Source organism: Eumetopias jubatus, unplaced genomic scaffold (assembly GCF_037043125.1).
Source record: "Eumetopias jubatus isolate StellerSeaLion01/CBP00866 unplaced genomic scaffold, mEumJub1_p1.0 scaffold_8, whole genome shotgun sequence".
NCBI classification, from domain to species: Eukaryota; Metazoa; Chordata; class Mammalia; order Carnivora; family Otariidae; genus Eumetopias; species Eumetopias jubatus.
Genome location: NW_028274814.1, coordinates 43,620,109 through 43,634,392, shown reverse-complemented (window position 1 = coordinate 43,634,392; position 14,284 = coordinate 43,620,109). Strand labels below are relative to the sequence as shown.

Genomic DNA, 14,284 nt, shown 5'->3' with positions numbered 1-14,284 from the left:
CTATCCCAGGACCCTGGTTCATGACCTGAGCCAAAGGCAGACACTTAAACGACTGAGCCACCCAGGCGCCCCAAAAAGAAGAAACTATTTTAAAAATGACCTCAAGATTTGAAAACCGGCCCATAAATCTTCTAGAAATGAATATATATCAATGAATGTGAATATATAATATATAATAATATATACGATATGAATATATAAATATATATATACATAATATTGTATATATATACACACACATACAATAGGGATGGGTTTAACAACAAATTAGACATAGTTGAAGAGATCATTTGTGAACTGCAGTTCAGGTTAGAAAAAATTATCCATAATGTAGCACAGGGAGGCAAAAGATGGAAAATTCAAAAGAGAAATTAATAGGGTGAAAAGATTTCACATGTATTTAATTTCACTACCAGAAAAAGAGGTGAGAATAGTAATGAATGAAATACACTGACTGCTGGTCTCCTAGTCGGCTAGTTCTGCTAACAGAATTCCAATTCAGAGATTGAAGAATCTCAGTGAAATTCAAGCAGGAAAAATAAAAAGAACTCTATCTCTGTGAAATCGTAGAATATACGAGACACAAGAAAAATCTCAAATGTAGTTAGAAATCAAAAGACAAATTACCTTTAATGAAGAGACTGTTCGATCGGCCATTGATTTCACATAGCGGTTGGAGTCAGAATACAGTGTTGTGTTTATCTTCATGTGCCAAAAAGAAAACGATTGCTAACCTGGAATTCTATACCCAAGGAAAATGTAATATAGAAGTATTAGTATAAAATACAGATATTTATAGCCAAACAAAAGCTGAGGGTCTGCAACCAACTGAATCTTTCACTAAAGGAAATCCTAAGAATGTACTTCAGATATGATCCCGTATGGAAAACCATAGTTTTAAGAAGGAATGAAGAACAAAGTGGTAAATATGTGGGAAAACCTATGTGATCTTTACTGTAAACAATGATGATGCTGTCTCATAGGGTTAAAAATAAGGCAGTGGGGTGCCTGGCTGGCTCAGTCAGTAGAGCATAGGACTCTTGATCTTGGGATTGTGCGTTTGAGCCCCACACTGGGTGTGGAGCTTACTTAAAAGAAAAAAATTTAAAAAATAAGGTAGAAGTACAGTGTACACATTAATAATAGCATATAAGTTGGATGGGCAGTAATGAAACAATAACATTGTAAGGTCTTTATATTTCCTCCCTGACAATTTATATGGAAGCACAAAAGCTAAGAATAGTCAAGACACTCTTGGGGCACCAGGGTATTTCATTTGGTTATGCATCCAACTCTTGATTTCAGCTCAGGTCATGGTCTCAGGGTTCTGGGAGCGGGCCGCGTCAGGCTCTGCGCTCAGCGAGGAGTCTCCTTGAGGATTCTCTCTCCCCTTCTCCCCCGACCCCTTCTATCTCAAATAAATAAATAAATAAATAAATAAATCTTAAAAAAAAAAGGTATAGTAAAGACACTCCTGAAGAGGAGTAAAGAGGGCTAAGGTGCTCTACCAAATGGAAACTTACAACAAAATAGTAATAAGTATGACAGTGTGATATCTTTGTAGGAATATAATTAGACCAGTGAAACAAAACCAAAGGCCAAGAATCAGATCCATGCAAGTGGCACTGCATATACTTGAGGAAAATTAAGAATTATAGGGTGCAAAAGAGAAGTCCAGGAGGACTCTAAGGTTCTTATCCTGAGTAATCAAAAGCTGGAGTTCTCCCTTCCTGGGATAGGGAGGAATTCTGGAGTTGCCTTCATGATGGATATAAACTTGCAGCTCAGAGGAGACCTAGACAGATGGTATTGGTGGTATTTAAAACCATGAGATTGTATGAGATCACAGGGGTTTGAGGGCAGATAGAGGATCCAAGAGTTGAGTTCCAAGACACTGCCATGTTGAAGTTTGGGAGCATGAGGAGGATCCAAAAACGAGATCAAAAGGAAAGCCAGGGGAGCATGGGCAGTCCTGGAAGCCAAGAAAGTATTGCAAGGGGAGGGCAATCAGTTATGTCAGATGCCAGCCATAGGGCAGGTGAGGAGAGGACTGGAAACAGAAGCTTGTCTACTGTCTGAGAGAGGAACTGGCATCATCTGCATCACTGTCAGCAACAAATAGGTGACCACATCACCACTGACAAATACAGGCATACCTTTGTTTCATCATGCTTCATTTTACTGCAGTTTGCAGGTATTGCATTTTTTTTTACAAATTGAACATTTGTGGTAACATTGAGCAAATCTGCTGACGCCGTTTTTCCAAGGGGTCTGCTTACTTCTTGCCTCTGTGTCGTAGTTTGGCAATTCTTTTTTTTTTTTTTTTAAGATTTATTTATTTATTTGAGAGAGAGAGCATGCACACGAGTGAGCATATGAGCAGGGGAGGGGCAGAGGGAGAGGAAGAGAATCTCAAGCAGACTCCTGCTGAGCAGGGAGCCTAACCCAGGGCTTGATTCCATGACCCTGAGATCATGACCTGAGGCGAAACCAAGAGTCAGATGCTTAACCAACTGAGCCACCCAGGCACCCTTAGCCTGACAATTCTTACATTATTTCAAACTTTTTCATTATTTCTACATTTGTTATGGTGATCTGTGATCAGTGATTACAACTGACTGAAAGGTCAGATGGTGGTGGTTAGCAGTTTTTAGCAATAAAGTATTTTTAATTAAGGTATGTACTTTTTAAAAGACATAATGCACACTTAACAGACTACAGTATAGTGTAAACATAACTTTTATATGTGCTTTAAGACCACAAAATTCATTTGACTTTCTTCATTGCGATATTTGCTTTATTGTGGTGGTCTGGAACTGAACCCACAATACTCTTGAGGTCTGCCTGTACTGAAAACTGGCTCAGTGGTGGGTCATCTGCCCAAAGTTCCAGTTTTTTTTTTTTTTTTTTTTAAATTCCATGAAGACCTCCTAACTAGACTGGAGGGTGCAGAATTTTTTTTGTGTTGTTTAGAAATAATATGTGATTATTTCTTTGTTCATCTTCCCTTTCCTAACCCCACCCACCTCCACATGCTGATACAAAGGGGAGATTCCGTATCAGAACCAAGAACTAATTCCTGTATCTCACTGTGCGGGGGGTCCCCCACCTGTAGTCAGCCAGCACTGAGCGCTGAACTGGTTGAGCAGGAGCTGGAAAGAGAGTGGTAGGGATGGGTTGGAACCCCTTTAAAAATCACCCCTTTAGGGGCACCTGGGTGGCTCAGTGGGTTAAGTGTCTGCTTTTGACTCATGTCATGATTCCAGGGTCCTGGGATCAAGCCTTACATGGGGCTTCCTGCTCGGTGGGGAGCCTGTTTCTCCCTCTCCTCCTCCCCCTGCTTGTGCTCTCTCTCTCTGTGTGTCAAATAAATAAATAAAATCTTAAAAAAAAAATCTTAAAAAAAAAAGATCACCCCTTTTCAGTGAGGTGCTCTTAGGTTGACTGAGGTAAGGATTAATAGCACTCCATCTTACTTTCAAAAGTATTATAGGTTGGACAATAAATTACATAGTCTCCTATCTATTAGATTTTTAAAAATTGTTATTTTGTGCTAACTTTTCCTCATTTTTTTCATTTTAAAAAAACGCCTCAGTCTTGTAAAGAGAAAGGGCTTGGCACTACCCTAGAATAAGGTTTGGCGTGGGAGATAAAGGGTCATGGTGGTGTTTATAAAGAAGTGGGATTTGCTTATAGAATTACCGTAAGCCAAAGGCACTTACTGCAACACCCATGAGTACTGAATATCCTTCCCTCCTGCACCCCCTGTGACTAGGTCTTGGCAGAAGATGCCAAGGTCATGGCCATGGGGAGGGTTTTAGGGATGCCACTCTGCCAGATCAGCTGGGAATATTTTTCATGGGCTGGTGAGAACAAAACAATGGCCCAGTGCTGTGTTCATGGCCGTCACGGACAATGGTGAATTTTCTCTTTCTTCTCCAACCCAACGTCTTGAGCTATAGTTTCTTTCCTTTTTTTTTTTTTTTTTTTTAAGAGATTTATGTATTTCTTTGAGAGCGAATGACAGAGAGAGAGGGAGAGTGAGCAGGGTGGGTTGGGGCAGAGGGAGAGAGAAAATCCCAAGCAGAGTCCCCGCTGAGTGTGGAGCTCAACGCGGGGCTCGATCCCACAACCCTGGGATCAGGACCTGAGCTGAAATCAAGAGTTGGACGCTCAACCAACTGAGCCACCCAGTCGCCCCTTTCTTTCCTTTTTGAATTAAACTTGCTTTGTTTTCTTTTAATGTGGGAGGAGATTATCAAAAGCAGTGTCCTTGCTCTAAGCTAGGTGCCTGAGCTTCCCTCCCACATGCCCCAGACAGTCATTTACTTCTACTTGTGAATTGGGAATCAGCCATCAGAAACCCTCCTCCTTCACCTGGCTTGTTGCAAGGGCCTCCTAATTGTGCCCCTACAGATTATAGGCCAACTCATCTTTTTAAAATCTAGATCAAACCATGTCACTTCTCTGCTCAAAACTCTCTTAAGACTCCGCATCTCATGAGCTAGAAGCCAGCATCCTCATGCTACATCTTTGTCTGCACATCCTTGTACATCCTTGTCCTACCTCCTCCCCTCCACCCCCATCTTCCCCCTTCTTTCTCCTTTAGCCACCCTCTGCCCAAAAGCCCCTTCCCTCAGACTTCCCCTTGACAGCCTTGCTACAATGTCACCTCCTCACCTACGCCTTTCCTGACCACCCTATTGTAAACTGCAACCTATCCCTATACTCCTGTTTTGCTTTATTTGTTTCTGTAATATTTATCACACCAGATACACTATATGTTTGATGTTATTTGGTAGTTGGTTGTGTCTTTCCCCACTAGAAGATCAATGGCATGAGGGTAGGCGGTCCTGTGTGATTTGTTCACTACTATATCCCTGCCACTTAGCATGGTGACTGGCACATAGAAGGCACTCAAGACATATCTTATAAATGGCTGGATGAAAAAATAAGTTAATAAGTTGCCAGGGACAACTTATTATGTCAATGATGAAGTCGTTAGTGTGTGTATGCTCTAAAATGGGGCTACTAATTCCATGCCCTGCTTTAGACTGGGTATGCTCCCACTGGTTCAGCCCAGGTTGCTTCTGACTTGTCCATTTCTGCTTGCTTTTTTAAAATTTCCTTTTCCCCAAGCCTTTATCATAGGAAACTGACCCAAAACTATTTCCGTGGGATCTTCTCTAATCTCTCCACTCTCTGCCCAGAGCATAGGAAGCACATGAGCTGAGCCTGTACTCTGCCCAGCTGCTACGAGGCTCATCCTTGTATATGTGCAATGATTTTCTCAACTTTGATTCAGAATGCAAGACTTGGAGGGTGGGGACAAGACCCGTTCTCCTTCTTGTCTCTCATAGCATTGAATAGGACTCTGGACTCCATAGCCTGGCTTTCGTTACAGTTTGGCTATGTCCACAAGTAAAGCTACAGGAGCAGAACACCAAAAGCAATGGGAAGTATGATAATGTTCCCATGTTCTTGGGAGCTAGATTCCTAGAGTTAGGGACCAGCAAATCTTTACTAAGCAGGTTCCACAGCGAGGCACCACTGTGAAATGGCATGGGGCACAGAATGCAGTACAAGACCAGTCCCCACTTTTGGCCTATTTGGGGGGAGACTGATCACAAACATGAAATATACCCAGCGTATGTTTGTTGAATTTAATAAGCAAAATCAACATTGCAGCTACAGTGGTAAAAACAGTGCTGGATTTAGTACTAGAGGACCTGCATTCTAATGTCAGTATGGGATTGTAGGTGTGGGAGCCACAGAGCAGGGCTCAGATCCTGGACGGTCAGTACATCACATCCACAAAAGGCATATTTTATGCTATTGTTATAAGGATTAGTGCTTGTGAAGATGGGCATTGAATAACAAAATTGAGAGGGCACAGGTGGTTTAGTTCATGATGATGTTACCCCCGCTAGGATCCCAGCTTTGCCAGGAACTGCCCAGTCCTTGGACCCATCACATTGCTGCTTCTCAGGCCTCAGTTTCCTTATATATGAGATTGGAAGCTAGATGTGGATGATCCCTGAAGGCTGAAATCCTTTATCTCCTCCCAGAATCCCAGAGACTATGGTTGTAGTCCATGCCTTGTGACCTTGAGCAAATCACTTCACTTTCCACGCCCGGTTCCTCATCTGCAAAGTGGTCACGGGATGGGGCTGGTGCTCTCCAGGCTCCTCCAGCTTGACTACTGTGATCCTTGAGGGGCTTGTGGGAACGACTGAAGGACAGGTCAGAGCCTGGTTTCTATAGTAGCATGGGAAATCAGGGGCTGAGAAGTTAGGATGGCATAGAACAGTAGCAGAGGCCTGGGGAGGAGTGCGTTGCAGGAAGGGATGGGAAAAGGGGCTTTCTTAAAAGAGCAGTGCCTCTAGAACTTGAATGGGAATCTTGTTCCAGGGCAGATTCTGAGCCAGTGCATCTGGAGCTGTGCTTGAGACCCTGCATGTTCCCCCAGCTCCCAGCTGATACAGCAGGTCCACAGACCACACTCTGGGTAAAAATGAAGAGTTTTCTTCCTTCCCCAGTTGAGCGGCTGGGCCTCTTAGAGAAGAATAGAAGCTGATCTCCTCCCCACTCATTCCTCCGTGCTCTACCCCCAAGACCCCAAAGCCAAGGATGTTTTTGCCATTGTTGTTTTCCCCCAGACCCACCCCCAAATGCACACACGCTCACTCTTTGATGCCCTGGGCTCCCCCCTCCCCCCCATGAATACCGCCATCACCGGCCTTCACTGCAAAAGTGATTTTGGGGGAAAAGAATCTCACATCACGCTTTTCAGGCCCTTACTATCTGGCAGTGACAATCCCAGAGGAATGGGAAGTGAAAATGTCTACATTGTTGGAGAGCGGTGATGTCATGTCCAGATTTTCCCACTTACATGGTCATCATTCTTCCCTAGTTCTGGAGGCTGGGGCATCTGCTGTGCCCACCCCCTGCATCAGAAGAGGGGCCTCCCATACAGTGTCCTTCCCATCTAACCTCTCGTCCACCCTGACACCACTCTATGCAGAGAACATCGCCATCCTGCCTGCCTTAGGGAAGCCTTCTTTTTCACACGGTGGCCCAGAGGGCAAACACCTAATATTTGTAAGGCACACAGGGATAAATAGCTAAGGTTGCATCCCCAGGCACCGCCCCCCCCAAGGTCTGACAACATGCATACCTGAATCCTCTGCAACCCATTCCCCATTTGCCCACCAGTGTCCTACCCACTGCATACAAAGCATTGCCTGATCCAGAGCCCCCTCCCCTCCTTCCCTCCCCTCCCCTTCTTTCTAGGGAAGGAACACATAGTCCAGGACAGTTTGTAGTTTCAGAGGAAACCTTTTCTCCCCATGTTTGCGTGTAGCTCTCCACAGCCAGTGCCAGCCCCCCAGCCCCTGACCCAGGGGGAATACTACCTGAACAGCTTCCTCTGTGGAAAGAATTCTAAGAAAGAACACTTTGCTTGGCTGAAACAAATTAGAATTTTGCTCTGAGCAGGTTATACACCCAGAAGTTCCGTCTCCTCCCTCTGCCCTCTCTGAGAGCTTACTCAGAGCACTTTCTTCCCCTAACATCCTCGTGCTTCACAGAAACAGGCCTTCCTGGGCTGTGATGGGGGACAAGAGGGGCTGGTCTGGGAGAGTGATTTATTATTTTTAGGTTCTAGAAGGAGGAAGTGGGGGACCCTTAGAGGTCCAGTGACTGGTAAACGTTCCTTTCAATGGAACAGCCAGAAATTTCGGCACCAAATGAGAAATCTGAGTCCTCCATTATAGTTTCTGGTAGAGAAATCTTAGAGTGATATTTTGTTCACCCTGAGGATCGAGAGTCTACAAATCTCACTCCTGGTTTCTCTCCTTTGGGCAGCCTTCCTGCACCCAGCGCCTGAAGCTCTAACTCACTGCTTCTCAGTCAGACGCCTTCGGTGGCTCCCTGTTTCCCTTCACCGAGAGCCCAGTTTATCCCATTATTCCACCTGATCTGCTTGCTCATCTGTACTTAGTCCCTTCACTGAGCACGCAATACCTTCTCCGTTATTACTCCCCATGGCTTAATAAGAGTTCAGTCCCCTAGTCAAGGAAATCATGTCACGTGTGCTGGGCACACCTCAATGTCCTGCATTTTCATTCTTAAGGTTTTGTGTGTGTTGTCGACCATTTGGCTTCTGATAAAAATGGAAGACGCTCTCTCATGGACGCACACCTGTCCTCAGGATTGGCACGCAAGTTCAGAGGGTGTGCACGAGTGGACTCCAGATCCATAGTTCCTGATGTAGTGACTAGGACAGTTGGCTGAGCAAGTAATAGCTGCTCAGTACTTGTCTGCTGAGCTCTGACTCTCCCTGTTTCCCAAACAGATTGCCCTGACGTTCTCCATTGTCTTTGGGGTCATTGTGTATCGCATCACGACCGCTGCGGCCCTGTCTCTCAACAAGTCCACACGCTCCAATGTCCGGGTGACAGTGACAGCAACGGCGGTCATCATCAACCTCGTGGTCATCCTCATCCTGGACGAGATCTATGGCGCTGTGGCCACGTGGCTCACCAAAATCGGTACTGTGTCACCAAATCCCATGCCTTCCCTAGGCCCCCTTGAACACGGTCAGTTCAACGTGCACAAGGTTTTTGGTGGTGGTGACCGAAAATGGGACAAAATGCCTTATACAGTGCATTTTAATTGGAGAAATGAGGAAGTACGGTGGTTCTGTACTCGCAGGGCCTGCTAAGGGCCTCCCCTCAGGCAGAAATCCTCCCCAGAACATTCTCTATCAGTTGTCTTCCAGCCCAAGTTGATTAACTCCGTCACTGTCCCCTAAGATTCATCCCTGGGGTCTTTTCCTTTTAGCCTAACCTGGAGGCAAGACAGGTTCAACACTTCCTGTTACAAATCGTGGAGTTTTAGCCCTCCTCACTTTCCCAGGAATGTTTACAGAGTCAAGAAAGCTCTTGATACTTGAGCCCTGGGAGGGTCTTTTCTATCCCCATATTGCCGAGCCCCCAGAAAATCCACACATTCCCCACGCACTGAGCAGACTTCAAAGGGGCATATCAGACTTCCCAAGCTTCAAGCCAGTGAGAAAAATGCGGTGGCCTCAGTATTCAGACGTGTCATTTGAGCGGCAACCTCCTGTTGCCGGAGCGCCACTTTTTGGCGTTTGTGCTTATTAGGTGGGGGAGGGCTGAGAGCTGAGACCCTTTCCCCATGGTACTTACCCTGGGTGGCCTGGATGCGTGCACCTCTTTCCCTAGTTGAATCTGGGCACTAGGACTGTCAGCCTCTCACTAACCTCAGGAAAGTTGAATTAATGATACGATGTCTTTCATTCACTGACCAGTTAGAAGCTAGACACTTGATAGGATAACCCCATCTTCAAGAGAGCCTTCCCTAGAGGACCAGAAAATTCCAGAAACGTTTCACTAATTCCAGTCAAAAGGATTCTTTCAGTGCATTTCCCTGGCCTGGGCTCTACTCACAGTGGGCCTTGATTTTTGGTTTCTCATCTATTTTTTTAGATGGCAAGATGCCATCTAGAGTGGAGGCTCTGCTCCCTTTAGGTGTGTGCACGTTTATAAATGTTATCTGTGTCCCTTCATAAGTTTCTTGAGAAAAGTCAGCAGAGGATGTTGCTTCAGTGTGTTTAGTGGTACGTGGGATTCTATGGAAGCACTTAAGGGGAGCCTCCAACACTCCCAGCGGCTCAGGGGAGGCTCCTGAGACAAGGATTGCTCACAGATAAGTGATATTCACACAGGCAGTTGCAGAGGGAGGAGGCAGCGAGCGGGAGGACAAGAGGTTCCTGGCAGAGGGAACAGAATGAGAGGGAGAGATCAGATCCCTCAGGGGCAGGAAAGGCCCGTGGAGGACCACAGTGGGCTGGGCTTGGACTACACATGGGCTGGGCTTGCACTACACGGGGGCTGGGCTTGGACTACACGTGGGCTGGGCTTGGACTACACGGGGGCTGGGCTTGCACTACACGTGGGCTGGGCTTGCATTACATGGGGGCTGGGCTTGGACTACACGGGGGCTGGGCTTGCATTACACGGGGGCTGGGCTTGGACTACATGGGGGCTGGGCTTGCACTACACGTGGGCTGGGCTTGGACGATGACAACAGGTAGAATTTTGGTGCCAGGGAGGAGCTGAGAGCTCCACCTATGGAAGAAGGAAAACACAGAGCGTGTCCAGGATGTGAGAGAAGCCCAGCGTGGCAGTTCCTTTTGGGTCCGTGGCATGTTCAGGGCACAGTGGAGGGGGGAGCTGGTTCCAGAGCATTAACTGAGAGCTGATTTTTCAGTGGAAGACCTTGGATGCCAGGCTGAGAACCCTGCTTATTTTCATAGACAAGGAGAAAGTGTTTGCTGGAGCTCAAAGGGTCATCCAATAAAAAGTACCCATCTTTCTGGCCTGATCACTGAACTGGCTGAGAAGTAAGGCAAAGGCAGACGTAGGCACAAGCCAAGATTTCACTTTTAAAGCTAAGAAAGGCTACATGGGAGGAAGCAGCTTAACAGGAGAGGCAGATAGGCTTCCCAATACCAGATGACAGACAGACTCCCTTGCCAGCAGTGGAGGACAGGGAAGGCTGGGAAGTGTTAGGACAGGGGGTGGGGAGGCCCAGAAGAACACCTGCTTCCTGCAGCTCTTGGCTCCCCCGAGGAAGAGTAGAGGAAGAGAGTAGATGAGGAATGCCAGTGTCATCTTCCAGACGAACCAATGAGATCAGCTTCTGTCCCCCAAGAAGGGAAATGAGTGAGGTAGGGGAGACAAGGCGGGGCCTGACGACTAAGCCCTTTCCCTTCACATTGGGGAGACATCAGGAGTGGAAGGAAATGTTCCCCATCCCCCGCAAGTGCTCTGACCTCACACCCCTGGGGAGGTTTTGAAGAGGGTGATGCGATTGGAGCTGTATGTTTGCAAAACTGTCCCGGCAGGGACATAGGATGCCCCCGAGAAGAGAAAGGCGGGAAGGCCTATTGCAAAGGAGATTATTGAGTGTGTGGGCAGGAAGGAAGGAAGAGAGGAGCAGGAAACCAGTGATGGTACAGAAACATCTCCCTGCCGCTCATCTGCATTACTTTATGTCACTTGTCTTCCACAGCTCTAGAGAGTGGGAGGCCTAGAAGCTAGTGTGGCCCACAGTCCAAGCCTCATTAACAAGTATTTACCTCCTGTGTACAAGGCTGGGCAAATTCTCTTTGCATCGGGCCGGAAAACACTTTCCACAACGTGAAGCTACATCCGTTTCTAATAGCACTCCCTAACTCACCCAAAAAGTTCAGGCTCCTCCTGGCTGTGAAACCAGTCTGTGCCCTGGAAAGGAGATGAAATTCTAGCAACTACAATTTGTTCTTTGTGATAGTGATACTCATAAAACCGCTTTAGACTTAAAAGAATTCCATTATCCCAATTCATCCTCACAAAAACTGTGTGGTCAGCAAGGGAAGTATTATAATCCTCATTTTACTAAGGTTCACACTCAGATTCTCCCTCTGAAATGCAGATACATTTTTGTGCGAGGCTGATATGAGTTTCTTACTGTCTGGATTGAAGTGATGTATTGGGTCCCCGTGCGGGAACCCACGTGGGCCTCCTCCCCAGAGGGCTGCCCTTGTCTGCCCTACACTGGGTGTTCCCAGAGGGCTCAGAGAGGTGCTTTTGTATAATGGCAGGGCCACTGAATTCGGGAGCCTGGTGGAAGGAACCTTTGAGCTCTGGGCCTGGCTCCTCCCTCCCATCCCCCATTGTGTGGCCGTGGGCAAACCAGGGAGCTTTTCTGGAATGAATTTTATTGATCCTTCCTTCATCATTTTCCTCCTTCCTGTCCACGGGTCGTCACCTCTGTGTGGGCTGTTGTCATAGCCTAAGGACTGTGCCCTTGTCTTTAGCCCCTTTCTCTGGGCCTCTAGCTTGGAAATCCCACCCAGTCAGTCTTTCTCAAACCTTCTCCCTGGGCTGGGGGAGGGGAGCACCACTCCCATCGGCCCCCACAGAGAGTTTCCTTCTGGTCTTGAGTCACATATAAACTAGCATTTGAGGCTCTCAGCCACCTTCTTCCCAGTGTCCTCCTCCACCCTGGCGACCCACATCACTCACGGTCACCCCTGATCACCCTGTGCGTTCCCACCTCTGTGCTGTGCTTAGGCTGCTGGAAGCACTCTAATAGCCCTCGGTGACCCTCCTTTTAAAGGGCCTCAAGAGGCCTGCCTCCCCCATCCTTTTCTGGACACTCAGCCCTCAGGGAGTTTCCTCCCACCCAGTTCTGAACTCCTCGCAGGCAGATCATGCGTTCATCCGTTCATCCCCCGGGTGTGGAATGCCTACTTTGTGCCAGGCACGATTCTAGGAACACAGCTGTCGACAAGGAAGACATGGTCCCTGCTCTCACTGTGCTTACGCCATAATAAGGGAAAGATAGACAGTGAGTGGGAACGTCTCCCAGAGGGTGAGAAAGCAAAATGGTCATGGGACCGTGGTGTGGGCTTGTACACTCTGGTCAGGTGGTCAGGAAAGGCCTGTCGAGGTGGTAACATGGTGGCTGAGCCTGGGGAGACAGGAAGGCACCAGCACACAGACATCTTGACCCAAAGGGAGGGCTCTAGGAAGAGGGGACACCACACCATAGACTGGTGGCCCACAAACCAGCAGGTGCGAGTAAGCTTGGGGCACATTATCTGCTCCTTTCACTGTCTTCTCTCATCGCTGGACTTGTCTGTGTGTTTACCTAGGCTCTGCCAGGGTAAAAAATTAATGTTAAAATCTCAGGTGCATAACGCAAAGTTGTTTATCTGTCCTCGTTCATGCTCCATGTCCTCGGTGGCAGGGCAGGGGGCTCGGGCTCACACAACCATGTGAGGACCACACCGACAGAGGCCCCTCGGATGCCATGTCGGCTGTGAGCCGTTCCAGTCCGGGAGCGCCGTCCCTCCCTTCTGCTCACCAGCACACTGGCTGGAAGCGGCCTGACTGTGAGGACGCGGGAAAATGTGTAGAAGTGCGTGGAAAGGTCCCTGCTCCTGACTCCAACAGGCTGCAGAGCCCTGGAGGATAGCTGCTCGCTCTTACGTTTCTTTGTATCCCCTGTACGGGGCCTGCCTCACAGGAAATCTTAGCACAACTTTGTCAATGTAGTTATTGGCTAAATCCATCTCTGTCTTCATTTGTGCATGCAAAAATTTGTTTTCAAGGAATGCCCATAGGCTAGGCATCCTGCCAGCCACAGTGGGAGCTACAACGAGCATTTATGCGTTCGTTATTTCCTACTTACCAGAGGATTTGAGGGGATTTTGAGATGAAGAAGGTAAATGCGGAGTTCTCCTGATGGGACAGTGACTGGAAGACGCAATGAAGGCATCCGAAGGCTTGACGCATCCTTAATGGCAGAGGGTGCATGCGAACCCACGGACGGAGATGGCCATGCACAGTGGGGGTGCCCAGCACCCCTGCAGGTAGAGGGGTGGCTGCGGAGTCCCCCAGGCCTCCCTGGGGACACAAAGCTGTGAATAATGCCACCTAATGGAATGAGGATTCTGCCAGGCTTAGGGGCTTCCTTTGCCATTCTCACGCTGGCTTTAATACCCGTCTGGCTTCTTGCCTCAGCTCTCCTGATTGATGAGGAGGCTGTGACGACCGCCTTGCTCACCAGGTGCAAACAGCTGGTGTAAACAACCCCAACAAGTTCCCAAGTGTTTCCTGCAAGGCTGGTTGGTGAATACCGATTTCTTGGGAGCATCCCCCAGCAGGCCCAGACATCAGGCCAATCTGAGGTCCATTCTTGCCACAAATATTTGTGACCAAAAAAACCCCAGAATTTGCTAAGAGTTGGCCCCGCCGTGGTAAAGGCAGTGATTGTCTCCCTGGCTGCCATGTAACCATGGTCATGGGCTTGAGTGCAAGACACACTGTGATCTGGTGGCCACACAGCACTGGCAGGGCAGGGACTGAGCTGGAACCTGCAGTGGAGGGAAAAGTGAGTGAAGCCTGGGGCCTTGGTGGCCAAGGCCCTCTATATAAGGTGCGTAGCCTGGTTCAGCAGCATCAGTGATGAGTTTGTGAGGATCCCAGTGAATGGGTGGGACAGGGTGGTCTCCAGTGATCTGTTCATTCTTAAAGGGGTCTCAGGTGGTGGTTCTAGGAAAGGGTCTGGCTCCTGGGGTGAGAAACAAGCAATAGCTGTCCAGGACATCAGGACCTTGGATTCCCAGGCAAATCAGACAGGGCTTAGAAGTCCTGGGAGCCAGGGGATGAAGCAAGGTGACAAGGGTCACCAAGAAGACGAGCTCGAG

General features: G+C 47.9%; 1 protein-coding gene across 1 annotated transcript in view; it reads left to right on the top strand.

Annotated features, from left to right (window-relative positions):
• ANO2 (anoctamin 2) overlaps positions 1–14,284 on the top strand; it is a 344,241-nt gene that overhangs the window by 271,586 nt on the left and 58,371 nt on the right. Inside the window, exon 17 of the mRNA XM_088025695.1 lies at positions 8,357–8,552. Within this exon, the coding sequence (XP_087881821.1) occupies positions 8,357–8,552 (196 nt within the window). The remainder of the gene's footprint in view (positions 1–8,356; positions 8,553–14,284) is intronic.